The sequence below is a fragment of the Symphodus melops genome (assembly GCF_947650265.1).
Source record: "Symphodus melops genome assembly, chromosome: 10".
Taxonomy (NCBI): domain Eukaryota; kingdom Metazoa; phylum Chordata; class Actinopteri; order Labriformes; family Labridae; genus Symphodus; species Symphodus melops.
Window position 1 is genome coordinate 1826525 of NC_136700.1, and position 27246 is coordinate 1853770.

The 27246-nt window shown below is 45.2% G+C and overlaps 1 protein-coding gene across 1 annotated transcript; it reads left to right on the top strand.

The window, feature by feature from the left end:
* Positions 1 to 1080: 1080 nt before the first annotated feature.
* On the top strand, positions 1081 to 24608 carry myo7aa (myosin VIIAa). Its single transcript, XM_079354304.1, has 49 exons — positions 1081 to 1341; positions 3505 to 3618; positions 3715 to 3867; positions 5576 to 5760; positions 5880 to 6001; positions 6739 to 6881; positions 6985 to 7098; positions 7247 to 7315; positions 7409 to 7493; positions 7770 to 7846; positions 7949 to 8068; positions 8716 to 8858; positions 8941 to 9151; positions 9565 to 9700; positions 9874 to 9980; positions 11496 to 11633; positions 11973 to 12131; positions 12691 to 12783; positions 14192 to 14286; positions 14367 to 14451; positions 14544 to 14762; positions 14838 to 14945; positions 15142 to 15351; positions 15426 to 15635; positions 16038 to 16214; positions 16652 to 16741; positions 16822 to 16949; positions 17049 to 17175; positions 17327 to 17446; positions 17733 to 17906; positions 17988 to 18215; positions 18301 to 18468; positions 18563 to 18680; positions 18778 to 18904; positions 19022 to 19191; positions 19391 to 19581; positions 19695 to 19822; positions 19914 to 20071; positions 20286 to 20439; positions 20527 to 20682; positions 20781 to 20886; positions 20970 to 21083; positions 21389 to 21476; positions 21572 to 21678; positions 21784 to 21969; positions 22088 to 22204; positions 22476 to 22559; positions 22745 to 22864; positions 23032 to 24608. Exons 1-49 carry the CDS (start codon positions 1237 to 1239, stop codon positions 23122 to 23124), a joined length of 6630 nt encoding a protein of 2209 aa, XP_079210430.1. The 5' UTR covers positions 1081 to 1236; the 3' UTR covers positions 23125 to 24608.
* Positions 24609 to 27246: the final 2638 nt, after the last annotated feature.

A 27246-nucleotide genomic window follows, 5' to 3' on the forward strand; every position in this document is an offset into this window, starting at 1 on the left:
ACTGAAAACATCTGTCCGATTCATCAACCTGGAACCACAATTTTTCAAAATGTCTCAGATCATCATGTAGTTTTTATACTAAAACTAAAATACTTCAGACTGATTTAATCCGTTGACTGACAGATGATCAAACAAACATGATTCAAGAAGAAGAAACGCAGAAGATACTGAAACAGACAGAGGACAGTCATCCAGACTCTGGATGTTGTCTCGTCTCTGCGTCTAAATAAACCACCCTGTAAGCTGGGAAATTTCCTGTTAAGACTTAAAAGCTCAACATTCAAAACATTGTATTTTTACCATGATCAGTTTGATCACTTCTTTCCTTCCTGTGCGACAGGCTGTGCGGTGCCTGGGAGGACTTTGGGGGTGCTACATCATTCAAGTGCAGATGTTAAAAAACAGCATAAGACACAGAAATATCTGCATTTGCTCCGAAACATACAGGACGTACATCTATATTTACCTGGCAAGGTGAAAATCTGGAGATTTTTAAAGCTCGTCTTTCTAAGGGATGAAACCACTTTCTTAAAAAGGACAATCAAGGAGGTAACGAAGATTACAAGTTACAGTTCATTGCTGTTAAAAAAGCTTTTTCTTTATGTTTATCTTTAAAGAAATTCAACACCATCGTGCACACCTGAGGAGGAGGTGACTTCTTGTTGCCAGGGGCAACAGGGGAGGTTGCAAAGGGGGCTGGGTTAACAAAGTATGAGTGTGTCAGAGAGAGAGAGAGAGAGAGAGAGAGAGAGAGAGAGGGTGAGCTGTCCAAAAATGTTACTGCAGGGAAAACTAACCTCACTGATCTGAAACTGAGAATTCAGATTTTTTATCTAAGAAGTTGTTTTTTTTTCCACATTTTTCTTCTTTTGGAAACAACGTGTGGAAGAGAAGAGATTTCCAGGAAGCAGGAAGTTTAAACCTGTTTAATTACATATTTGACACATTGGACCCGTCTCTTTACTTTTTTGTCTCTCTTAAAGGACTTTTACTGTTTTGAGCTCACTGTGACGCTGATCTGATGGATTTCAACCTTTGATGGACTCATCAGTTCTTTACCAGACGAGTTTGATATTAAAGCTGGATATTTGGAAATCATCCACTCTAAAGGACATTTACCGTACACTAATGTCGGACGCTCTTCTCCTGCTATAGAGGACATTTTTTGGACTCGTGGGTTTGGTACCATTGGATATAATTTGTCCGGGTGTTTGGGTTTGTTCAACACACGTGAAGATGTACAGGCGGCGGAGCTATGCGGAGCTCTATGAGAAGGATTTGGCTAAATGGGCGCTGCTACGCAACGTCAACACAGTGGTGAAACACATCACACTTATGCCGGTACGTGTGTGTGTGTGTGTGTGTGTGTGTGTGTGTGTGTTTGCTCTCATGAATCTTAAGTGTATCTCTTTATCTGATCAGTGTTGGTCTGCCTTTCATTCATGCGTTCATCATCAATGATTCAGTGACAGAATTTAGTGTTTGATGCCTGAACCACACAAACGTGCTTTTCTGCTGTTTGAATGCGTTTGGAGAAATGAATCCTAATTGTACATCTGAACACCATGTTTACGTTTTTAAGTGTACCTGTGTGTGTTGTGTGTGTGTGTGTGTGTGTGTGTGTGTGTGTGTGTGTGTGTGTGTGTGGGTGGTTCGGCCTTGCTGTATGATATTAAAAACCACAAAGGCATCAATTTGTGGCACCGTCTCTTAAATCTTCAATTCAGTAGAAACAGATATTTAACTTGTACATCATAGAAACAAACAGCTTTCCTGTCTTTGGGTTCCTGACCACAGACGGGCTGCCTTGTGCCATAACTACACCAAGTAAAGTCTCTGTCTGTCACTGTGCAGAAGTGTCATCTCAGCCTTTCGTTCTCCATCCACAATAATTTGTCGTACAAAATCAATGTTTACTTATTACATGATCAAAAACAAACAAAAAAACATTGGAGCAAAAAGCTCCAAGCTGCAACGTGTGTGTGTGTGTGTGTGTGTGTGTGTGTGTGTGTGTGTGTGTGTGTGTGTGTGTGTGTGTGTAGAGACAAACGTAAATTTGAAAGGAAGATTTTCAGTTCAAACTAGATAGTGGGTGATTGGGCCCACTGCCCAAAGATGCTAGCCCATGTTCTCACATGATTCTTTTGTATGACAAATTGGAGGGGAGTTTATCCCTGCTCTCTCTGCTCAGTTACTACGAGGGAAACATCTGTGACAACAGGCGATCAATAAAACTCAGGAATAATGTGACTTATGGGGAAAAGAAACAAAGTTAAATGAACTAAACAGTCATAAAGCTGTTTGGATCCTCTGAAGAGTGAGCTCCATGAGTAGAAACACTTCTTATCATAAGTCGTCTTGGTTTTTTTTAAAGAACCAGGGAAACAGCTCGTCTGGATTTGAGAAGTCAAACCATCTACATGCAGAACTTCAAGTCTGTGTTTGTTTTAATCCTCGCTGCTGAAGCTCTTGCTTGCTAATTCTTGATCAGAGTATAGCCACGAGTGTCTCTTTATTATTACACATCTCTTAATCATTCTCTAATATTAGATCATATTTGAAGACTTTTGTGCCCTGCTGAAGTCTGATCAACTGTCCTCAGGTGTTCGAGAACGTGTGATCGGTGCCTTTCTGTTGAATTCAAACCGCTGAGAGTGTCTCAGCTCAGTCTGACGTCCGTCTGACTTTGACAAAATCTTTGAGATTTCTGTGAGATTTGCTTGGAGATGAATGGATCTAAAGCTCTGAGAAGAACTCAAGGCAAAACAAGGTGCAGAAAGACAGACGTCCTAAGAAATACTTTAACATGTTCTGGATCAAACTCAAACTAAACCCCAGAATCAACAAGGATCTGAACACTGCATTAATCGCTGGTAACCTCGAGGTTAGTGAGCGCGCTGTGTGTGGAGGCTGCAGTCCAAGGTTCAAATCCAGCCTGTGGCGGATTTCCTCTCTTTCTCTGATTTCTGTCCATCTCGTAATAAAGGCATAAAACACCAACATGAACCTTTGTGTAGGTAAATGTCTCTCTGTAGCTGCACAGGATTAAAAAAACTCTCTCAGATTAAAGATTAAACAAGCAGAGTCCAGAAGCTTTTTCAACACAAGTAAAAAGATGAAGATATTTAAAGTCCTCTAAAGTCTTTCAACCATTTGAACAACAACAAAAATAAACTTCTTTACTTTCTGTCAAGTCGAGTCTGTATTTCTGGTAGGAACAGACAATCTGCATGTTTCAGCCTTCAAAGTTGCAAAAGCCTTTTCAACCCAAACTTCCGAGTCTGTCTGGACCAGAACATCCTCCGGGCTTTAGTTTCACTTTTTCTGACGACATGCTGGAATTAATTTACAACTCCTGACGAGTCTCAGCAGCTGCTACAGATGTAGTATCAACTTACAATTAACTTATGAATCAAATGTTCTGATCAGTTCTGATTCTGTTTCATGATTGGACTTGTGATTCTGAGCTAATTAAACCCACCCAACGTCGTGGTTTCTTTCCAGGGCGACTACGTCTGGCTGGACCTGAAGACCGGCCGGGAGTTTGAGGTGCCGATCGGCGCGGTGGTCAAACTCTGCGACTCAGGACAGATCCAAGTTCTGGATGATGAAGGAAATGTAAGTCCGTAACGCTTCCTCTCTACTTTCACGCTGAACCCGAGACGAATGAAATGACTAATCGTTTTATATGATCACGACCTCCTCGCTCTGCAGGAACACTGGATCTCCCCTCAGAATGCCACCAACATCAAGCCGATGCATCCCACCTCCATCCACGGGGTGGAGGACATGATCCGCCTGGGAGACCTCAACGAAGCCGGCATCCTCCGCAACCTGCTCATACGATACAGAGACAAACTTATATATGTGAGTTCAACTGAGACGCTCTCAAAGACGCGTTCCTCCGACATGACATCAACTCAGTTCAATGACAAGTTACTTTTTACTGGTAGAACCGAGAGATGAAGACGTTTCTCTCAACTTCCTGCTCGGATTTCTTTCTTAAATCTTTGTCTTGGTTTTTAAGCACTTGCACAATGGTCCGACTGAGTTGCGGGTTCAATCCCCAGCTTCTCCAGGAACATGTCCGATGTGTCCTTGAGCAAGACACTTAAGCCCGAATAGCCCGAATCGGAGGCGTATATATGGGATTAGCTACTTCCACTGCAATATGATCTTATTTAAACTTGTACATATTAAGTCTATTTTCAGTTAATTATTATTTAATGTTTACATTTATACAAAGAGGGCGAAGAAGTTAAATTCCTTGTGTGTTAAACACACCTGGCCAATAAAGCTGATTCTGATGGTCTCACTACACAGCAGCCTCTGCCGTCAGCGTGTGAATGTGTCGGTGTGACATAAAAAACTCAAGTCCATTTACTATTTACAAATCTAGTCAGCAAAACAGTTCAGACTGAAAACAAAACACACGACTTTTCTCCAGCAGCAGATAACAGACTGAGTATCTAACAGGCTCCTGTGATTGGTCAGTAATATTCACACAGCAATAGATGAGTGTGAAGTGTGGACCTTAAACTCAGTCAGAGTTGACTTTTCAGTTTTGGTTTTAGATTCAGGACTTTTCTCTCTCTCTCTTCTTTGCTTCCATTAAAACTACGAGACCTGAGAGAAGCCGTCTACGAGCAGGTGAATCAAAACATCCGACTGACTCTCAGCGTCTCTCAGTGACGATGCAGAAAAAAAACCTCTGAGTCGCCGGGATCTTTCACTTTTCTCTTTGCGAATTTTTATGCATTTGCAAAAAAAGAGAGAAACTATCAGCATCAGAAAAACAACTCATCTTGCACATGATTGATTTTCTCGCTCGCTGGATGTAAGATCAACGTTCAGTCATTATTAGCTGCTCGAAAAGACCTAAATAAGCTTTAAAACGTCATCATGGCTTTAAATGATCTTAACTGATAATCTGAATATGAATCCTTCCTCGGCAGCTTTTCTGCTCTCGTTTCATTTTTCTTGCTTCTTTATTCTCTCCTTCCCTTCTTCCTGAATCCTCTGAAGACAAACTGTGGTGGCAGGGTAAGTCAGCTCATGCATGTCAAGCATGACCCAAAAGCTGCATAAACTGCACGCATGCTGCATGTCATACGTTTGACAAACACGATGCACGACATCAGAGGAAACCATCGTCCTCAAAGATGATGCTTCGCCGTATATTCAGCTCAGACTAAGCTCCGAGCTGCAGCCCGGGTACGAGGTGATTTGAGAGCAACATGGCCGCCTGTTCTCAAGTGGCGAACACCGATACACTCTCATTGTCATCCTCGCCATCTGAGCGACAAACCCGGCGTCATCCTCATCGACCCTTCAACACCTCCGGCTCCGTGTGCTCTCCGTCTGGAGGGCGAGCAGAGAGCGATCGACTGAATATTAAATGAAGAACCTGCACAGAAAACAAAACAGCACATTCAGACTTTTATGGATTTATTGAGTTATTTCTGATTTGATTCAATTATTGAGAAAACAACAAAGAGAGCTTTAGTTACACGTGGAGAATTATTGTCCTAGGATCCACCACAACAACAACATGTTTCCTTCCCCGTGTGTGCAGACGTACACAGGCTCCATCCTCGTGGCCGTCAACCCGTACCAGCTGCTGCCCATCTACACAGCCGACCAGATCCGCCTCTACACCAACAAGAAGATCGGCGAGATGCCTCCCCACATCTTCGCCATCGCAGACAACTGTTACTTCAACATGCAGAGGAACAACCGGGACCAGTGCTGCATCATCAGGTAGAGACGAGAACAGACTCACGCAGCTCAACTACAACCACCATATTCTCCTTTGACAAGCAGCCTGTGTGTGTGTGTGTGTGTGTGTGTGTGTGTGTGTGTGTGTGTGATCTCATCAGTGGAGAATCGGGAGCAGGGAAGACGGAGAGCACCAAACTGATCCTTCAGTTCCTGGCAGCCATCAGCGGTCAACACTCCTGGATCGAACAGCAGGTCCTGGAAGCAAACCCCATACTAGAAGGTATCAGCTCCCAGACGTGACTCTTCACCTCACTGCTGTGGATGTTTGAACTGTTAATGATACTGATAGACAGATGATGGGTCTTTGTCTGAAACTAACACTTAGACTCGTGAAGGGAAGCTTCAGATTAAAGAGGAGGGTCACAAAAGGAGCTCCTCCCCTTTGCACCAGTCTGTAACTGAAGCCGAGGCGTTTTAAATGATATTGCAAGTAAAGTTAAAAGCATGTTGTTAGTATGAAAAGGGAGGTAGTTTTACACACACACACACACACACACACACACCACGCAGGTGCAGGTGCAGTGCAAAGTCAGCAGACTGAGGGTGCGTCTGTGTCTGAGCGCGGGACGTGACCTCGGAGAGGACATCAGATCCGCAGGCATCATTTACACTTTAATCAAGCTCGCTGCTAAAAGTCTCACCTGAAGGGAAACGTCACACCTCAGAACCCTGAAGGGATCTCAGGACGGGGGCCAGGGGCCAAGGGGGTCAGGGGCCCCTTAGACAACGTCTATATGTGAAGACAATCAAAACTTACTTTGGAGGAATGCAATAAAACAAAACGTTAAAAAAAAAAAAAAGTTAATGTCTGCTGCAAAAGGACCCCGAGACTCAACCTGTCCCCGTCTTCTGAGACTGCAGGAGGATCAATGTGTGAGAGCGACCTGCCTGATCGACGCCCTGCATGCACGAGATATTATCATAACAGGTTTTTTTTAATTGTGTTTTTTCTGACAGCCTTTGGAAACGCTAAAACAATCCGCAACGACAACTCATCTCGTTTCGGCAAATACATCGACATCCACTTCAACAAGAGAGGAGCCATCGAGGGAGCCAAGATAGAGCAATACCTGCTGGAGAAATCCCGGGTGTGTCGGCAGGTAGGACACACACACACACACACACACACACACCTCGGTGATCACTGCGAGTGAATGACCCGACACACACGCTCTCTCTCTCTCTCTCTCTCTCTCTCTGCAGGCGTCTGATGAGAGGAACTACCACGTCTTTTACTGCATGCTCAAAGGCATGACGGCAGACGAGAAGAAGAAAGTGGGGCTGAGCAAAGCCACCGACTACACCTACCTGACCATGGTGAGTCCAGTTTCTCCTCCAGATCGTCCAAACTGTCGACTCTGCACTCGGCTGCATTTTATTTGATCATTTTCAATATTTGATAACCCTTAAGAAGTCTCTTTTTAAAAAAACTCAATTTCCCATCCACCCCTCTGTGTCTCTGCAGGGTAACTGTACAGTGTGCGACGGCCGAGACGACATGAAGGAGTACTCCAACATCCGCTCTGCCATGAAGGTCCTGACAGCGAACGCACCCTGACAGCAGTTCTGACAAACAAGCTGCCTGTGTTTTAAACTGGAAGCTGATCCGCTTGTTTTCATCCTGCAGGTTCTGATGTTCACAGACAAAGAGAACTGGGAGATCACCAAACTGCTGGCTGCTATCTTACACATGGGAAACCTCAGATATGATGGTAAGGCTTTTTGCTGAGTCATGTTTAGCACTGCTCCGTCTCTCTCTGAAAGAGAATAACAAAAAACAAACTCAACATGAGGAATAACATATTTTGGGGGTTTGATTTCTGCTCCCTCGAGTTCAATGTTTTGTTGTTTTGTTTGAGGCGTTGAGAAAGTTTTTTTTTTTTTTTTTTTAACCTCTTGCACACACTCACAGTTTGTTTTTTTCTGAAGTGTAACTTTCAGATAATCTTCATAAATCTTTATAAATGTATGATCTTTTCACCCTGCAGCTCGTAACTATGACAACCTGGATGCCTGCGAGGTTGTCCGCAGTGCTCACCTCACCACAGCTTCGACGCTACTGGAGGTGAAGCAGACACACACACACACACACACACACAACATCTGTTTCTGTGAGGTATGGTTAATCTGTGTGTGTGTGTGTGTGTGTGTGTGTGTGTGTCTCCAGGTGGACGGTAAGGACCTGATGAACTGTCTGACCAGCCGTACTCTGATCACTCGAGGAGAGACCGTCTCCACGCCGCTCAGCATGGAGCAGGCTCTGGATGTGCGTGACGCTTTTGTGAAGGTGAAACACAACGAACTCATCAAAACAGTATTTTATTAACGTTTCTACATGTGTACATCTATACTTATGAGAAGATAAGACAGTAACCTGAGCAGTGTTACTCACATATTTGTATATTTATCAAATCAAACTTAAAGCTCCTGTGAGGAACTTTACATATGTGTTGATTTTGGCGCCCCCTGGGGGTTTTCTGCCTTAAATGTCATCTTACTGTTTTTTTAAGCACATTAAAATCAGTCTTGCTGTTTGCTGCATGAAATGTAAAAAAGGCTGTTTGTTGAATCGTCTCCTCTCACACCGAGGCAGGTGTTTAAAATAATATAATAACTGTCATTTCGTTTAAATGTTTGGGTCAAACAGAGACATCAGTTTTCACTTCGGTCTCTCACTCTTAAAGATCAAACACTAAATGATGTTTTTCCCTCCTCAAACATCTGCAAAGCTCCTGCTTTAAGTATTCAAACATCTGAGAACATCTTTGCTTTAAATGAGCAACAGCGCCCCCTGCAGCCCAGTGTAGGAGTGACATGTTGAGCACAGTAAATTAAGGGTCTTTGGGTCTTTGGCTGTGAAATCAGGTGATTAGCATCTGAAAAATAAACTGCAGACTGATAAAGAATGAAAACGTCTGCGTTTGTTATTTTCAGGGAATTTACGGCAGGTTGTTTGTTTGGATCGTGGAGAAAATCAATGCAGCTATTTACAAGCCTGCATCATTACAACCCAAAGCTCTCCGACGCTCCATCGGACTGCTGGACATCTTCGGCTTTGAGAACTTCACTGTGAACAGGTACAACACGCACACACACACTGTGGCTACACACACACACACACACGCACAAAGTTGACACATGCCGACTTCATCTCTGCAGCTTCGAGCAGCTGTGCATCAACTTCGCCAACGAGAACCTGCAGCAGTTCTTCGTGCGTCACGTCTTCAAGCTGGAGCAGGAGGAGTACAACCTGGAGAACATCAACTGGCAGCACATCGAGTTCACCGACAACCAGGACGCTCTGGACATGATCGCCATCAAACCCATGAACATCATCTCGCTCATCGACGAGGAGAGCAAGTTTCCAAAGGTGCACACACTCGGACGGGCGATGATGGAAGCGTCAGAGGTCGAAGCTGTCAGATCATAAACAGTGACTGATAAACAGTCGAGGATTTAGCATCTCCTGCAGCATCTTCAGCAGATTGTTGTTAGTGTTAGCAGCGTTAGCAGTGTTAGCTCCAGAAAACTCAGCGTAGCCTGAAGGGTCCAACCCCAAACTGCAGACACACACAGCTGCCGAAACATCGGAGCATTAAAAGACCAACAAATAGAGATTTCACAGAGGAAGTGGTGCAGATCAAAAGAGAGAGAGAACATCTGCAGCAAACGCTAATTTCATTTTAGACTAAACGACTTGTTTCGAGGTCAGAAGAAACTTCTTACTTCTGTGTTTGTGTGTTTGTGTGTGTGTGTGTGTGTGTGTGTGTGTGTGTCCTGCAGGGCACAGACACCACTATGCTGAACAAGCTGAACTTCCAACACAAAGTCAACACTAACTACATCCCTCCGAAGAACAACCACGAGACCCAGTTTGGCATCCAACACTTCGCTGGAGTCGTTTACTACGAGACACGAGGTCAGAGGTCATTCAAATCAACAGCTTCCATTTATTCCTGTGTCAGTGTTTTGTTTTGTTTTTCCTGGGAATAAAAGCGCTGGTTGTGAACTTGCATGTTCTTTGTGTGCTGAGAAGAAATAATTATAATGTCCACAGATGGTTTTATAAAGTGTCCTCTGACTGTCCTGCAGGCTTCCTGGAGAAGAACAGAGACACTCTATACGGAGACATCATCCAGCTGGTCCACTCGTCCAAGAACAAGTTCATCAAACAAATCTTCCACGCTGATGTCGCCATGGTATATCATCATCACCACACACACACACACACACACACACACACACACACACACACACACACACACACACACACACACACACACGAGGAAGGTCTTTACATCACAGCTAACAGTTCAACAAAACCTCACGGGAAGCTCCGACTCTTCTTCTTCTGATGTTTCTCAGTAATGTCCAGCTCAGAGTTAACATCACTGTCCACTTTGTGTCCCCTCTGTGTGTCCCCTCTGTGTCCCTGTGTTTGTGTGTTTGTGTGTGTGCTGCTTCACGTCAGTTTCTATGTGGTCGAGCTGCCACTAGTTTGGTAGGTCTTCCTGCTAGATCTCCTCTCAAGGTAAAATGAGAAACACGTCTGTCCTTCAGACGTCTCCATCCATTCAGCTCCTCATCTTTCCATCAAACACATTCATTCATTTATTTGAACTCATTTCAAACTCATAGTTTTATGTTCAGCATGTCTTCTCAGCTCAAAATAAATTACTGTTATGTTTGATTATAGTTTTAGTTTATAAATTTTGTCATTTTCTTCATCATAGTCCTGAAATGTTTTAATCCTGGTCTTAAAATCGTGCTGAAAAATTTATGACCAATTTAAGTAAAGTTCAAGTTGACATGGTGTAACCTGTTATATACAAAATTAAAAAGAACTCAGGGGAACTTTCTATCAGATTCTGCAGTCTTCAGTAAAGACACTTATAATGTACAATTTAGACCAAATGTTTTTAAAAAAAACAGACTCACCGTCTGATCAATACAACACTCAGAAATCCCTCCATTGTTCTGGCTTTTAACACATCAGGTCCCCGGTGTTGAATAATGCTCTCCAATTGTCTTTATCAACTTTGTTAAATACATAAGCGTCGGGTTGTTTGTTCCGGGGTGTTATGTTGAGATCTGCTACCGTGCAAATAGGCTCTGGACGCGTCGCCTCTCTTTACACGTGCACGTGTTCTGTTGTCTTCCCTTCCAGCTCCCTGTAGCGTAAATTATCTTCATTAATGAGCTAAACTTCACCTCCGACGTCACCCTGACATTAACCGGATTTATGTAAACTACGATTTAAAGACTGTAGTCCCTCTTCTTGACCGCTAGAGGGCGACAAGTAGTCAGATACAAGATATAACTAAAGTAACGCGCTAAATTAAATCTTCAAATCCTCAGTTTTAGACTTTAAATACTCGTCAGTTTCACTTCACAAAAAGAGTTTCTGGTGGATTTACCTGTCAGATAAAGAAGTTGATGAATTGACTGTTTTAGTGCAGCTCCTCCTCCTCCTCCTTCCTCTGAACATATCTGCCTTTTCCTGTCACAACTTTTGATTGGCTTTTAAAACTCTGAATCTGCAGAGTCAGCCAGACACAGACTTTTATATTTAGAGACACAAAAAGAGGAAAAAGGTTAGTGTCAGAGCTCAGGAAGAGAAAAAAAAAGAGTGCTCATTGTTTCTGACCCTGACACTTTCTACACTGTTGTCAATCTGTGTGTGTGTGTGTGTGTGTGTGTGTGTGCATCCTCAGGGGGCAGAGACCAGGAAGCGTTCTCCCACTCTCAGCAGTCAGTTTAAAAGATCTCTGGAGCTGCTGATGAGAACTCTGAGCGTCTGCCAGCCTTTCTTTGTCCGCTGCATCAAACCCAACGAGTACAAGAAACCCATGGTGAGTCCTTCCTACACTTCGTCTTTAGTCCACTGAAGCTGCCTGTAAATCAAACACCAGGGTTTGTTTTTTAAATTCCTTAAAGGCCAGTATGACGTTCCTAAAAGTACTTGAATCGTTCACAGCCCAAAGATTTTTGTTTCCAGATTTAGAGGAGGAAAGAACCTCAAGTGTTCCCATTTTAGAGACTTAAAATCTGAGAGATTCTCATGAATCATTAAACAGCAGCTGCTGATTTGTGCCTTTCTCTGCAGTGTTGATTTATCTCAGAGTGTTTTACATTCAGGCTTCTGGGTCACAACATGTGGAAAATGTGTGTGTGTGTGTGTGTGTGTTCAGTTGTTTGACAGGGAGCTGTGTGTGCGACAGCTGAGGTACTCGGGTATGATGGAGACTATTCGGATCCGCCGTGCAGGATATCCAATCCGTTACACCTTTGTGGAGTTTGTAGACCGTTACAGGGTGCTCATGCCCGGAGTCAAACCAGCGTACAAACAGGTAGTGTGTGTGTGTGCGTCTCCTGTTTGTGTGTGTGTGTGTGTGTGTGTGTGAGAGAGAGAGAGAAACAGCTCGACTTGTCGAGTGAATTTGACAGGATGACGTTTTTAAAGATTGTTTCTATTTAGACCACTGCACATAAGTTAGCGTGTTGTGTTGTGTGTGTATGTTTGTGTGTTAATGTGTGCGGTTGTATGTACAGTATGTGTGTTTTGAAGATGACCTGATGTGTGTGTGTGTGTGTGTGTGTGTGTCTTTGTTTGGTCACCTTGCAGTTTTTCCCACAATCCACCAGCTGTCTTGTTTTCTTTGGACCCCTTTATGTTATGGTTTCCTCCCTCACTCTGCCTATCTGCAGGCTCTGTGTGTGTGTGTGTGTGTGTGTGTGTGTGTGTGTGTGTGTGTGTCACTTTACGGTTCAAGTTAGTAGATCCAGTCACTATTGGTTTTCGTCTTTTACTGGAATTGCTGATACGATTAAAAAAAATCAATAATAATAATAATAATCAATAATAGATAATTCTCTCTGTCTGTCTGTATCATGTCTCTCACCCATCAGGAGGACCTGAGGGGAACCTGTCAGAGGATCGCAGAGGCCGTGCTGGGCAGAGACGATGACTGGCGGATGGGAAAGACAAAGATCTTCCTCAAGGTAAACCGACCAATCAAACGATCCGATGAAACAAAACCTCTAATCCCTTTCAGCTTAGATTATTAAACTCATGAACAGAGATTTATTACTCCACATGGAATCAAAATCTGGCCAAAGAGAAACCTCAGACTCTTAATAAAATCAGTCTGCACAATGTGTGTGTGTGTGTGTGTGTGTGTGTGTGTGTGTGGCTCTACGCTGGACCCAGCCCGTGTTTGTCCACCATCACGTGTCTCAGTGGTTTCCATTTCATGCAGTTTCATTTGTTCCAAGCGTCTGCGGACAGACGGTGAGAGAGTTGGTCCGTGACCTTGGAGGATTCAACAAACCGGAGTGTGTGTGTGTGTGTGTGTGTGTGTGTGTGTGTGTGTGTGTGTGTGTGTGTGTGTGTGTGTGTGTGTGTGTGTGTGTGTGAGTCCCCAACGCGCCAAAGAGAGAAAATGTTAAAGTGCAGGAGGCTCAGCGGTGCTCGTCTTCAGCTCACTCATCTACTGACTGCTTTGGTTTCCTGCTGTGAGTGTGTGTGTATGCCTGTGTGTGTGTGTGTGTGTGTGTGTGTGTGTGTGTGTGTGTGTGTGTGTCTTTGCGTGCGTAAGAAAGAATCCATCTTTTTTTTGTCACATGAAATGTGTGTGTATGTGTGTGTCTGACATTTGTTCTGCACATGTGCGATCCTGAGTGTTCCGGCTTCCTGCTGTGCGTGTGTGTGTGTGTGTGTGTTTTAGTGTGTGTGTGTGTGTGTGTGTGTGTGTGCGTGCGTGCGTGTGCGTGTCTGATATTTGTACGGCTCATGTGTTTGTTTTGGTTTCCCGCCCTGCATGTGTGGACAGTTGTTGCCCAGAGGTCAAAGGTCACTGGTAAGGCGCATCCGTTGGCTGGTTGCCACGGTGACCAGATCTCTGCTTTACCCAGTTGTTGTTTTTTTGGGGGTTTTTTAAGGAAAATATGAGCTGGTGTTTGTTCAGCGTTCGCCTCCCTGTCGTCTTTTCCACGAGGGTTTAAAGTTTTCACAGGAGAATAAAATAAAATGTCCTGAGTGAACTCTGACCTTTATTTTAAATGATTATTTTGCTCTCCTGTTTGTTGAACACGTCTCGTAATCTCCTCTGCAGCCGTCGTTAGTTTCACATTAAAGGTCAGGATGTTTGTTTTTAGTTTTTCACTTCGAATATATAAAAACATCCCAAAGTTGTGAGTTTGATATTTGCAGAGCGAAAAAGTCGACTCGTTGCCTCTTTGGTTTTGAGCGCTAACATTGATCAGACTGAACTGCCCAGCTGGTAACAACCAGAACAGGAAGTAGAAAAAAAAAGCGAGCAGGAAGTGCAGCACCCAGACGTCCCCGGCAGGATGGATAGACAGGAAGTCAGAGAGATAGAAACGGTTCTCTGTCTCCCGTCTCCTGTAGGATCACCACGACATGCTGCTGGAGATCGAGCGAGACAAAGCCATCACAGACAAGGTCATCCTCATCCAGAAGGTCGTTCGAGGTTTCAAGGACAGGTAGGCCGAACTTCAGCACGAGGACGCAGCTTTCTCGCTTGTTACTAAAAAGTGAAACGTTCGTGTAACTGAATCATCAGATCGAACTTCCTGAAGATGAGGAAGTCGGCCGTGGTGATCCAGAAGAGGTGGCGAGGATTTCACTGCAGGAAGAACTACGGAGCTGTGAGGACGCACATATTACCCACGATGCATCTCAAGTCTCCTTCTTCTTCTTCTCGTGACGTGTGTTTTTGTTTTTCTCTCCATCCACTCAGATGCGAGCGGGCTTCTCTCGGCTTCAGGCTCTGGTTCGCTCCAGGAAGCTGTGCGCGTCGTATCACGTGGCCCGTCAGCGAATCACAGGCTTCCAGGGTCGCTGTCGAGGCTTCTTGGTGCGCCGCGCGTTCAGACACCGGCTGTGGGCCATCTTCACCATCCAGGCGTACACCAGAGGGATGATCGCTCGCCGGCTGTACAAGAGGCTGAAAGGAGAGGTACACAAACGCTTCACTCTGAACATCACTCAGAGCTTGTCGGACCGACGTGTTGACTTTGACTCGTGTCTTCAGTATCGCCGGCGTCTGGAGGCGGAGAAGCTGCGTCTGGCTGAAGAGACCAAACTGAGGAATCAGATGTCTGCGAAGAGAGCGAAGGCCGAGGCCGAACGCAAACACCAGGTGGGCTGCTCGACAAAACACACAAACCTGCTGCAGCACATTTAACGCCTTAAATCCCATCACTGACTTTTTATTAAACTAGAACGAGGCGACGTCCTGCAGATCCAGCAGGGAACTTTACATTGTGTATATATATTTTTAAAATCGTAGCTATGAAGATGACTTTGTTTACTAAAACGACGCCGTGTCCTCACAGGAGCGTCTGGCTCAGCTGGCCAAAGAGGACGCTGAGCTGGAGAGGAAGGAGAAGGACGAGGCCCGCAGGAAGAAAGAGATGGTGGAGCAGATGGAGAAGGCTCGCATGGAGCCCGTCAACGACTCCGACATGGTGGACAAGATGTTCGGCTTCCTGGGAACCACCGGCTCTCTTCCGGGCCAGGAGGGACAAGCGCCCGCTGGCTTTGAGGTGAGGAAGGATTTCCCTCTCATTTTAAATCTTCCTCTGGGGAAAGCGGCGACTGAGTCTTGCCTCCTCTGCAGGACCTGGAGCGGAGCCACCAGGAGGAGCGGGAGGAGGAGGACCTGGACGAGGCTCTTCCTCTGCCGGAGGACGACGAAGAGGAGGATCTGTCAGAGTACAAGTTTGCAAAGTTTGCCGCCACCTACTTCCAGGGCACCACCACGCACACGTACGTCCGAAGACCTCTCAAACAGCCTCTGCTGTTCCACGACGACGAGGGAGACCAGCTGGTAGGTCACGTCTGAGCCCGCAACAGTCCGACCCGTGTTCGACCCCGGTGAAGACGAACGTGTGACATTTTAAAATCCTGCAAAAAAAACTAAATCAGCTGAGTTTCTCTTCTCTAAAAACAAAGAAGAGATTTATGTTTTCTTTGATTACTGAAGAACCCAGGCTGCTGATAAACGTTTAAAAATCTATTTTATTTAACTTTGTACTTATTGCACATTCAGATTTTATTAGTGTAAATATCTTATTTTATTTCATATTTTTACCGTACCTTATTTTATTTTGCACCATGGGGGAGGGGGGAAGCGTCATTTCGATTTCACTGCATGTCTGACATATTTTGGAATTGACAATAAAGTAAACCTTGAAGTTTCCTTTGGGATGTTCTCTGTGTGCGGCTGCAGGCGGCTCTGGCGGTGTGGATCACCGTGCTGAGGTTCATGGGAGATCTGCCCGAGCCGAAGTACCACACGGCCATCAGTGACGGCAGCGAGAAGATCCCAGTCATGACCAAAATCTACGAGACGCTGGGAAAGAAGACGTACAAGAGAGAGCTGCAGGTTCTGCAGGGAGAGGGCGAGGTAACGTGCCGCATCATCATCATCATCATCATCATCATCATCATCATCATCGTCACCTCACAGTGTTTTTATCAACATGAACTTCAGATAATCACACAACGCTTTGTGGCTTCTTCACGCGTTTTATTTAGGAGCTAGTGGTGCGTGGACGTCAATAATAATAATAATTATCAATAAATTCAGTTTCACAATTTAGACTTTTGAATCTCTGTTTGAATTTGCAGAGTTTTGATTTGTATTTAAAAACGGATTTTTTGGGACTTGTAGTTGATTCATCGTCTTATATACAAAAATAGAAGAACAGAAAATTCATCCATTTTAAATCTTGTTGTGCGTCAAAGTTAAAATCAATAACTTAATAAACTAAGAATGAAGGGAACAAACAGTGTGAAAGTGTGAAGCATGGAGGGAATCATCGTCTCGTGTTCTGCCTGCAGACGCCTCAATCTGAAAGCCCGAAGAAGAACAGCGTCCGTCACAAGCTGGTGTCTCTCACGCTGAAGAAGAAGTCAAAGATCACGGAGGAGGTAAGAAGAAGAAGAAGAGCGTGACGCTCAGGTGGTTTCATCTGCTGAGTTAAAAAAATCTAAAGTTGGATTCTTTTCAGGTCGCCAAACGCCTCAACGATGGGGAGTATAGTCTCCATGGCAACAGCATGCTGGAGGACAGGCCAACATCGAACCTCGAGAAACTTCACTTCATCATCGGCAACGGGATCCTGAGACCAGCTCTCAGGTACGCCAACACACACACACACACACACACACACACACACACACACACACACACACACACACACACTTCATAATGAAACTGTGTGTCTTTGTGCGTCAGGGATGAAATCTACTGTCAGATCTGTAAGCAGCTGAATCAGAACCCGTCGAAGAGTTCTCACGCCCGCGGCTGGATCCTCATCTCTCTGTGCGTCGGCTGCTTCGCTCCCTCCGACAAGTTTGTCAAGGTCAGGAAGTCACTTTTCAAAATAAAACCATTTATTTTCCGCTTAAACACAAATCTGGGTCCGAAGGTTCAAACAGAACAGATTTATTCTGATTTCATTTTTCTACACGGGATGAATAACATTCACGTCTCTCGTGTCCTTTTTCCCACAGTACCTGAGGAACTTCATCAGCAGCGGGCCGCCGGGTTACGCCCCGTACTGCGAGGAGAGACTGAGACGCACGTTTGTCAACGGCACGAGAACACAACCTCCGTCCTGGCTGGAGCTGCAGGTACAAACTCAGACTGGGACCATCGAGTCTCACGTGTTGAATCTTTTTAATTTAACACACAAAACGATGTTCCAATACGCAATCAGGACGCAGCACACGTTTACAAATCAATAAATCAGATACTAAACTACAACATGCAGCTGTTTTCTGCAGGTGAGTTTAAATGAATACGAGACATTTAAAAAAAAAATGGAAATAAAATAATCTTAAACATTTTATATTTGATGTAAAAATCCATGAAAATACAAGAAATGATCCTGAAGAAGTCGTATTTTAAATTCGTCAGGCCACCAAGTCGAAGAAGCCCATCATGCTGCCGGTGACGTTCATGGACGGCACGACCAAAACGCTGCTGACCGACTCCGCCACCACGGCCAAGGAGCTCTGCGGCGCCTTATCGGACAAGGTCAACCTGCGGGACCGCTTTGGCTTCTCGCTGTACATCGCGCTGTTCGACAAGGTGGGTGAATAAAAAGCTGAACGTTTACAAATTGGCAGCGAGCGAAAAACCGGTCGGATCAGTCAGCGTCTCCTCCCTCAGGTGTCCTCGCTGGGCAGCGGGAACGATCACGTGATGGACGCCGTGTCACAGTGCGAGCAGTACGCCAAGGAGCAGGGAGCGCAGGAGAGGAACGCCCCCTGGAGGCTGTTCTTCAGGAAGGAGATCTTCACGCCCTGGCACTCCCCCGCTGACGACCAGGTCGCCACCAACCTCATCTACCAGCAGACCGTCAGGGGCGTCAAGTTCGGAGAGTACCGCTGTGACAGGGTGCGTGTCATCGGAAACGATCAGTTACAAGTCGCTCACACACACACACACACGCTGAGCACTTTCTCTCTCCCTGTGTCTGAAGGACGAGCTGGCCGAGCTGGCCTCTCAGCAGTACTACGTCGACTACGGCTCAGAGATCCTTCTGGAGCGTCTGCTGAGCCTCATCCCCTCCTACATCCCCGACAGAGAGATCAGCACGTCGAGGACGGTGGAGAAGTGGGCTCATTTCATCATGGCTGCTCACAAAAAGGTGAGTCAGCACTTTTAAGAAAAAAACTACATCTGCTCTTTTTTCCTTTCTGTCTCCTGATCGACGTGTCGTCTCTGCGCCTCGGTCCGCTCAGGGCATCTACACGCAGAAGAGGTTCGACTCTCAGACGGTGAAGGAGGAAGTGGTGGACTTCGCTCGCCACAAGTGGCCCCTGCTCTTCTCTCGTTTCTACGAAGCCTTCAAGTTCTCAGGTGAGTTTGGACACCAGAGAGGATTTAAAGATGGACGTCGAATCATCCAAATCACTTCTGGAGCGACAGTAAACTCTCTCTCTCCGTCCCCCTTCAGGTCCCAGCCTGCCGAAAAACGACCTGATCGTCGCCGTGAACTGGACCGGAGTTTATTTTGTGGACGAGCAGGAGCAGGTCCTCTTAGAACTCTCCTTCCCAGAAATCACCACTGTTTCCAGCAGCAGGTGAGGCATGCTGGGAGCTGTAGTCACGCCTTCTGCCTGAGTGTTTGAATGGATCAGCAACAGTTCATATGTATGTTTAACAAGTGCAGAGAAAGTCAGCGTGGTTTTCTTTTCAAGGGGAGGAAAGCTGCAGAGTCAGAGTTTTACTTTGGCCACCATCAAAGGAGAAGAGTACACTTTCACATCCAACAACACGGAGGACATCCGCGACCTTGTGGTGACCTTTCTGGAAGGCCTGAGAAGGAGGTCAAAGTTTGTGGTGGCGCTGCAGGACAACCCAAACCCAAGTAAGTCCTGGACAGTTCTGCAATTAAGGATCGATTTTTGTGATTCTTCTTCTTCGGTTCATTAAAATACAAGAAAATAAACGATGGGACGATTTCGGACACTTTGTAAGTCACAATCTGAACCGTCGGTTTCTGTTTCCTGCACGAGAGGGTTCATCATCATGTTCTCTCCTCCGCTCTTCTGCACCGGTTTCCAAAGCAGGCGAGGAGTCCACGTTTCTGAGTTTCCGGAAGGGAGACCTGATCCTGTTGGACCAGGACACCGGGGAGCAGGTCCTCAACTCCGGATGGGCTCATGGAGTCAACGAACGAACCAATCAAAAAGGAGATTTTCCAGCCGACTGCGTCTACGTCCTGCCCACCATGACTCGACCTCAGCAGGAGATAGTGGTGAGAGTTTAACAAAAAAAAAGCAGCTTCCTGCTCGTCTTGTCGTTTTTGAATTGGAGGGAAGTTTACGTCGTGTTTCAGCGACGGCAGTGTCTGTGTCCTCCCCCAAACAGGCGCTGGTAACCATGACGCCAGACCAGCGTCAGGAGTCGGTGCGGGTTTCACAGCTCGTCATGCCGGAGAGCGACGACGGCAGGATGAAAGCGTACACGCTGGAGGAGTTCTCCTACGATTACTTCAGGTACACACTCTCAGGACGCCACAACAACAACACGAACACATGACGTCGACTTCTCTTACACGACTCCATCTTGTTTTATTCTCCTTCCAAGGCCGCCTCCCAAACACACCCTGAGCAGGGTGATGGTGACGAAGAATCGTGGGAAGGACAAGATGTGGAGCTGCACCAGAGAGCCGCTCAAACTGCCTCTGCTGAAGAAGGTCGTCAACCACGAGGAGCTGGCTCAGGACGCCTGCATGTCCTTCATCGATATCCTTTAAACAAATCAGGAATGATGGAGCGCAGATTTTAATTTTTGATGCTTCGCTAGGAGAAGAGGGAAACGTTCGGAAGTGTTGTCAGGATGCAGGAAGGAAGCAGATAAACGTTTTCTAAAATAACTTTTTCTCTCACATGTTGATTCATATTTGACGTCTGTAATCAAGCTAAAGAGGCCGCTAGTCTTCCTTGACGTCCGTCCCACCCATGATGAAGTACATGGGCGACTACCCGTCCAAACGAACGCGCTCCGTCAACGAGCTGACCGACCAGATCTTCGAAGGAGCGCTGAAGGCCGAACCTCTGAAAGACGAGATCTACTGTCAGATCATCAAGCAGCTCACCGACAACCACGTCAAGTGTGTGAAACGACAGCGTCCTCACACTTACCGGAGCAGATTGTTTAAGTCCTGAGCATGAACGCCAACGTTGCTGTGTGTCTGCAGGTACAGCGAGGAGAAAGGCTGGGAGCTGCTGTGGTTGTGCACTGGTCTGTATCCTCCCAGTAACATGCTGCTGCCGCACATCCAGCGCTTCCTCCAGTCCAAGAAGCACCACCCGCTGTCTGCAGACTGCATGCAGAGGCTGCACAAAGCTCTGCGGTAACACTGCCTGACTGCGTTTTTACCATCCAGGTCTAAAAATTAAAAATACATCTTTACTTGACTGAACTCCATCTTTGTTTTTGCCCTGGAAACAGAAACGGATCCAGGAAGTATCCCCCTCATTTGGTGGAGGTGGAGGCCATCCAGCACAAGACAACCCAGATCTTCCACAAAGTCTACTTTCCTGACGATACAGACGAGGTATGCAAAAAAAAAAAAAAACCCAAAAAACGTTCCACCTATCAAGGAGAGAAGTGCTGAGATTGTGTCTGAAACGTTTTTAGGCCTTCGAGGTGGAGTCCGGCACCAAAGCGAAGGATTTCTGCCAAAACATCTCGACCAGGCTGCTGCTCAAATCTCCTGAAGGCTTCAGCCTGTTTGTCAAAATCTCAGACAAGGTCAGAGGTCAAGGATTGTTTCTGTGTTAAACCTGTCACCGCCTTCAGAGCAGGCTCATCTGGGTCAGAGCTGAGAGAGAGAAAGAGATTCGGAGGTCGTCGTCAACGTTTGATAAAACATGACGCGGTGTTGTTTATTATTTCAGTATTTATCTGTTCTGAGGAGCTCGCTTGTCTTCATTTGGTCCCGACTGTTCTTCGACCTCTTTCAGCTTCTTGACAGTTTCTGATTTAGATTTCATCATGAAGCCTTTTATCTTCTTCATGTGTTACTTTAGAGGAAACTCTGATGTGTGCGTCTGCAGGTGATCAGCGTGCCGGAGGGAGATTTTTTCTTCGACTTCGTCAGACATTTAACAGACTGGATCAAGAAATCTCGGCCGGCTAAAGATGGTCTGTATCAGAAGTTTTACAAATATACAAAAACAAAAGAGCTCTAACAGACACTGTATCTGGATATTTCACCTTCCTGCTGCTCCGCCTTGCAGGAATCGTCCCGTCTCTGACCTACCAGGTGTTTTTCATGAAGAAGTTGTGGACCAACACGGTTCCAGGGAAAGACTCTTTTGCTGACTCCATCTTTCACTACTACCAGGTTTGCCGTTTGGGATTATTCAGAAAAGGTTGCGAGAAAGTTACTTCCCGAGCTCCTCCACGTTTTTGTTTCACCGTCTTCCCCGTCTCGTTGTCTCGAACTCAGGAGCTTCCTAAATACCTGCGAGGCTACCACAAGTGTTCCCGAGAGGAGGTTTTCCAACTTGCAGCCCTCATCTACCGCGTCAAGTTCGAGGACGACAAATCCCACTTTCCTACAATTCCCAAGATGCTCCGCGAGCTGGTTCCTCAGGATCTGATCCGTCAGATGTCACCAGACGACTGGAAAAGGGTGAATCTGCGTGTTGAATCTATCGTGAATGAACTGTAGATGTGGAAACACTGAATTTAAAATCATCGCTGATCATTTATTCAGGATGTTTGTGTGTTGTTGTGTGTAATCGTTGCAGTCTGTGGTCGCGTACTTCAACAAGCAGGCTGGTAAATCACGGGAGGAGGCCAAACTCATGTTTCTGAAGATCATCTACAAATGGCCGACGTTTGGCTCCGCCTTCTTTGAAGTCAAGGTAAACACACCTGATTGGACTCTTTTCGTTGAAAGATTCGTTTAGATTGTCTCCTTGTTTTCCTCACTCGAGTCTGTTCCTCCTTCTGCAAACATCACACCGAGTGCTTCTCGCCTATTGCTTGTATAGATGTAGTAGATTAAATCAGGTTCTCCTACTTGAGAGGAAAGGATGCAAGGGAGGAGGAAACAAGGAAGCGTCCAGGAAGAAGCTGACTGCCTCACAGATGTAACAGATAAATGACGAACATGAATCTGTGTTTAATCTCCAGCAAACCACGGAGCCAAACTTCCCAGAGATCCTGCTGATCGCCATCAACAAACACGGAGTCAGCCTCATCGACCCCAAGACCAAGGTTTGAGCTTTTATTGATTTTCTCTCATCTCGCCTTTTCTCATGTCTTCGCTGTAATTTCTCCCGTAAGTGTCGACACAGCGTTTGTCTCTGCTGTATCCGTCCTCGAGTCCGAGGGTGTGCAGATATTCAAGGCTTGCATCTGTGTGTGTGTGTGTGTGTGTGTGTGTGTGTGTGTGTGTGCAGGATATCCTGACCACACACCCCTTCACCAAGATCTCCAACTGGAGCAGCGGAAACACCTACTTCCACATCACCATCGGCAACCTGGTCAGAGGAAGCAAGCTGCTGTGTGAGACCTCGCTGGTGGGTGGCAGCACAAACACGTCTGAGTACCAAACAAAAACTTGATGCAAAATAACTTAAGTCTCAGGTCATAGTGGGAGTAAGTTAGAATTCCTGTTGTCTGGTTATTGAAAATGAAACCTGGTTTATTAAACTGAAGGTATCGTCTGTGTCCGTCACACCTGCAGGGCTACAAGATGGACGACCTGCTGACGTCTTACATCAGTCAGATGCTCACCTCCATGAACAAGCAGCGCTCCGGGAGGGGCCAAAGCAAGTGAACTTCCTACTGGCAGGAGGCCGTGGAGCTCATCCGGCTCTTGCGCCCCGTTGGCCAGCCATGCAGCTGGGGGCGGACCTTCTCCCGCCAGCTGTGGAGGATGAGCCGCACTCCTTCGGCGAGCTCAGAGGGGTCGAAGCTCACCGGAGAGAGCTCAGCCGCCAGCAGCGACGATCCTGGAGAAGGCCCCAGCAACCGTTATCACCACAACCACGAGGACGAGGACGAGGACGAGCCGTCCAGTGAGGACGACTACCTCTGAAATCCCCCAAACTCTCCGTGCAGCCGGTCCTCGTTTGGCTGCGTGGACAGAAGAGTCCGAGTTCACTGCCTGAACATTTCACCATTTTTGGGACTTTTATGCGACTTAACATGAAGAAAGCAGAAGTGACGCTGACAGACGATGAACTACAGCAGCTGGAAGCTCATAATGGACGAGATGTCTGGATTCTCAGATCTCCCATGTTTCTCACTGCTGCTCATTTGAAGAATACAATTTAAACATGCACTTAAAAAGTAAACGTTGGCCTTATAACTCGCACTGGGTTTCCCTTTTTCTGACAACTGTGACAAACATTTGAATTTTAGAAAGTCGTAGGTAGAGGAATTTCAAAATCCTGTTTCCGTCCAAGCAGCTCTTTTGGAGTCTTTCTTGTTTTTCTTCGTTCTTTGAGTTTTAGTGAAGCTGTAAACGTTTGGTTTCGTCGGCTTCTTGCCTGGAGAGTTTTGAAACGTAGCAGTAATCAAATGTTCTGCAGAAAACAAAGGTCAGAGAAAATTCAACTTTTGTGTTTTTATTTTTCCACTCGGGGGGTTCGAATAATATTCACTAAGACATACTGGCTTATTAAAAACACACATTAATCTGGCCTGTGTGGAAGAAGCTCGTCTAATTTAAACTCATTACGGCCCTGCTGGGTGTTCTGGGTCCGGACCCACGAGCCTGTACTGTTTTTAAAGTGTTATATTTGTAATACCCGGCTCATGTTTACATCTCTTGGTTCATTATTATTTATCTGATCAGTTTTACACTTTTATGTCTCAGTGATAATTAAAAAAAAGCTTTTCGTGGATCATTTCAGACTTTCTGACCTGAAGAGGCCCGCAGAGATCAGTCCAATAAAAAAAATACATCTGGATCAAATTCTGCATAATAGCCGCATTTTCACAACTCATTAAACTGATAAACTTAAAGAGCCTTGTGAGAAAATGATGAGGTGCAGATCTCCTTTTTGTGCTTCAAGAAAACTTTCAATTATTATCAGAGAGACCGAGAAGTTTGTTTTTTAAATGCTCTGATGGATTTAGAAACTCAACCTTTGAGGGTCACAGATAAAACACACATTCATCCACAGACTCAGCAGCCTTAAATTAAGCTGGTTTAGCTTCAAAGGAACACGCGTGTTACTTTAAACATGTTCTGATAGGAAAGGGAATACTTTACTTTAGTCATCGTGCATCTTCTGCAGAGACGTGAAACTCTGAATCCTGAGTAAAAGATGATGACGTGTATCTGTACGTCGACCTGAAGGTGTGACATCGCTTCATCCTTGAACCCACTCTGGTTTTGTTTAACAGTGCCAATCGATCCATTTCAAACCTTCCCGTTGTTCCGCGTGTTTCCCCTCCTGTGGTGGACTAAAGTCAACTTGTGTGTGTTGATTTATGATCATTTACTCGATCACGTTGACGTCTTGTGGTGTGTAATGTCTGCTTGTACTTTTATAAAGAAAAGGGAATTAAAGTAGTTTGGACCTGACTGATTTTAATGACTGAATGCTCACACATGTCCTCCTATATATTCAGCCTCCTGCGCCTCGCGCTCACGTCTGCGTGTTGTAAACAAACAAGCCGAGGTTATGTTTAGTGTTTTACTCACCCCTGTCTCTCTGTTTCAGATCCTCCTCCTGTGTTCACCTTGTGAGTCAAGTCCCCGCCCCTAATTACCTGCACGTGTCTTGTAATCACCCGCACCTGTGTCTCGTGGTCCCTGATTGTCTGTCCTGTGTAAACCTCATGTTTCTTCCCTCGTGTTGCCAGTTCATAGTGTTTCCTTGAGTACCTTGTCTGACCTTGTCTGACCTTAGCCTGCTCCTTTTGGATGTGTTGCTTTATCTCGTGTCGTCCACTGGACTCCTGACTGGCTCTGTATGTCCCTCCATGTCGTTGCGTCACTTTGCTTCGTCTTTTATCAAAGTTCATGAATTGTTTTTGGTAATAATCATCAACTGATTGGTAATAAAACTAAAAGGTTGTTATTTCCAGTCCGGGTCTTCTGATAACTCGTCATCTTGTCTAAAAACACGTTTGAAGGTAAAGTGTCATGATGGAGTATTCATGTTTCACAGGATGTCTTTAAACTTCAGACCCAGAAAACCATCAGTGACAGGGTGACCAATAATGACTGAACCTTTTTCAAATGTTTTAATAACAGCACGTACAATCAGAGAGAAGTTACAGTAAAAAATGGAAAAAATAATAATAAAAAAAAACGTTGTCTCGCTCACACCAGACTGTGAGCCTGACTCTGCATGTGTCCTTTCCCTCTTAGTCGTCTTAATGACTCCTTTAGGTTTACCTATCCGCCATTTTTAAACCACACGCAGAGCAGCATGTGAGCGCAGAGGGAAGAAGCTGTAACTCAACAAAACGTCTTTGGATATTACTTATCTAAAGACTAAATAAATCTGAAGTAAGCAACTTTAAAAGTGGATTATTTTGCAGTGACTTAAAGTGAGGCAGCTGAAGATTCACAGCACGTGTTTCTAAATTACAAACAAGACGCAAATATCCTGATTATCAAACATGTTTCTTCAACCTTTAGATTTATGGATGTTAGAAAACCTTGTAACACATTTTAGTCATCTGATCGTTTGACACTAAGAGGGATATTTGATGCAGTATCACGTGAAGAAATCATCTTCTGAACAAAGATAAGAAAATTTAAAAAAAACATGCTCGGCCTTGAATGCATCACACCTCTAAAGAAGATCCGATCAGCGCTGCTCACTTCAGATGATGGTCGTGACAGTATAAAACATATAGAATCAATATGGCTGTGCAGCTGTAGCTGAAAAGCTTCATATATAACGAGCTCATATTCTCAACAAGTAAACAAAGACGGTTTAACTAACTAAGCTGCACGGTGTCTACTGAACTCGAGATCCTTTATTTCTCAGCATCCTCCTGAACACCTCAGTCAGTCGAACCAGGTGTGTGTGTGTGTGTGTGTGTGTGTGTGTGTGTGTGTGTGTGTGTGTGTGTGTGTGTGTGAGTCCAGCACGAGACTGACAGGTGGTGCAGGAGGACACACATTTAGATTAAAGCCAAAGCTAGAAGAGAAATATTTATCATAGTGTAAGAATGAATCACTACATGAAGGCGAGTTTATTGAGCCATGCGAACAAAGCTTCAGCTTTAATGGAGATCTGTTGTGTCTCCAAACTAAATAAACGTACATGAATTGTCTCGCATAAACATAAACTTAGCCTTTTTTTTTTTTTAATTGCACTTCCTGCAACAACAGGTCCGGATTTATTTTCTATCACTGAGCTGCAAACCTCAAATCAAAGCATCTAAACTCAGGGATCGAACATCTGAAAAGTCCAGACAGGAAACTTTGGATTTCAGATCTTTAAATCAGTTTAGGTAAAAAATAAATAAATAAAAAGCTCAGATGGATTTTATAATCACACTTCTGGAAAGTACTGTGTGCGTATATATTTTAAGGAAAAAGCAGACGCTGTATTCACCGCGTCATAAAGAGCACGAGGTCGGATTTCTCAAAAGCATCTTTATGTTTTTCCACAGCAGCTAAAATCTACATTTGGCACAAACCTTCAGCCACACTGAAACGACTTCCAGCCAAGACGTTCCTCGCATGCTTTTTTTGTCAGAAACACGGCCCAGCTTGAGAATACATTCACTTTAGTACAAAACATAAATAATGGCTATAACAATACCCTCTCAGTTTACATTCATTCTGTCAGTCCAACAGTGCTCACCTCGTCCGACAAGCCACAGACACACACACACACACACACACGTTAAAATATAAAATATTGTTTGGTCTGAGGCTCTTGATATATTTACAGCTAGAAGATGAAAAAGCTCCCACAGAAGA

Bases quoted from the DNA above. Each gene is read 5' to 3' on its own strand.
- myo7aa (XM_079354304.1), top strand. From the start codon at position 1,237: ATGTACAGGCGGCGGAGCTATGCGGAGCTCTATGAGAAGGATTTGGCT. The intron at 6,002-6,738 runs GTATCAGCTCCC...TTTTTCTGACAG, and splicing joins AGCAAACCCCATACTAGAAG to CCTTTGGAAACGCTAAAACA. The intron at 21,084-21,388 runs GTCAGAGGTCAA...GTGCGTCTGCAG, and splicing joins TTGTCAAAATCTCAGACAAG to GTGATCAGCGTGCCGGAGGG.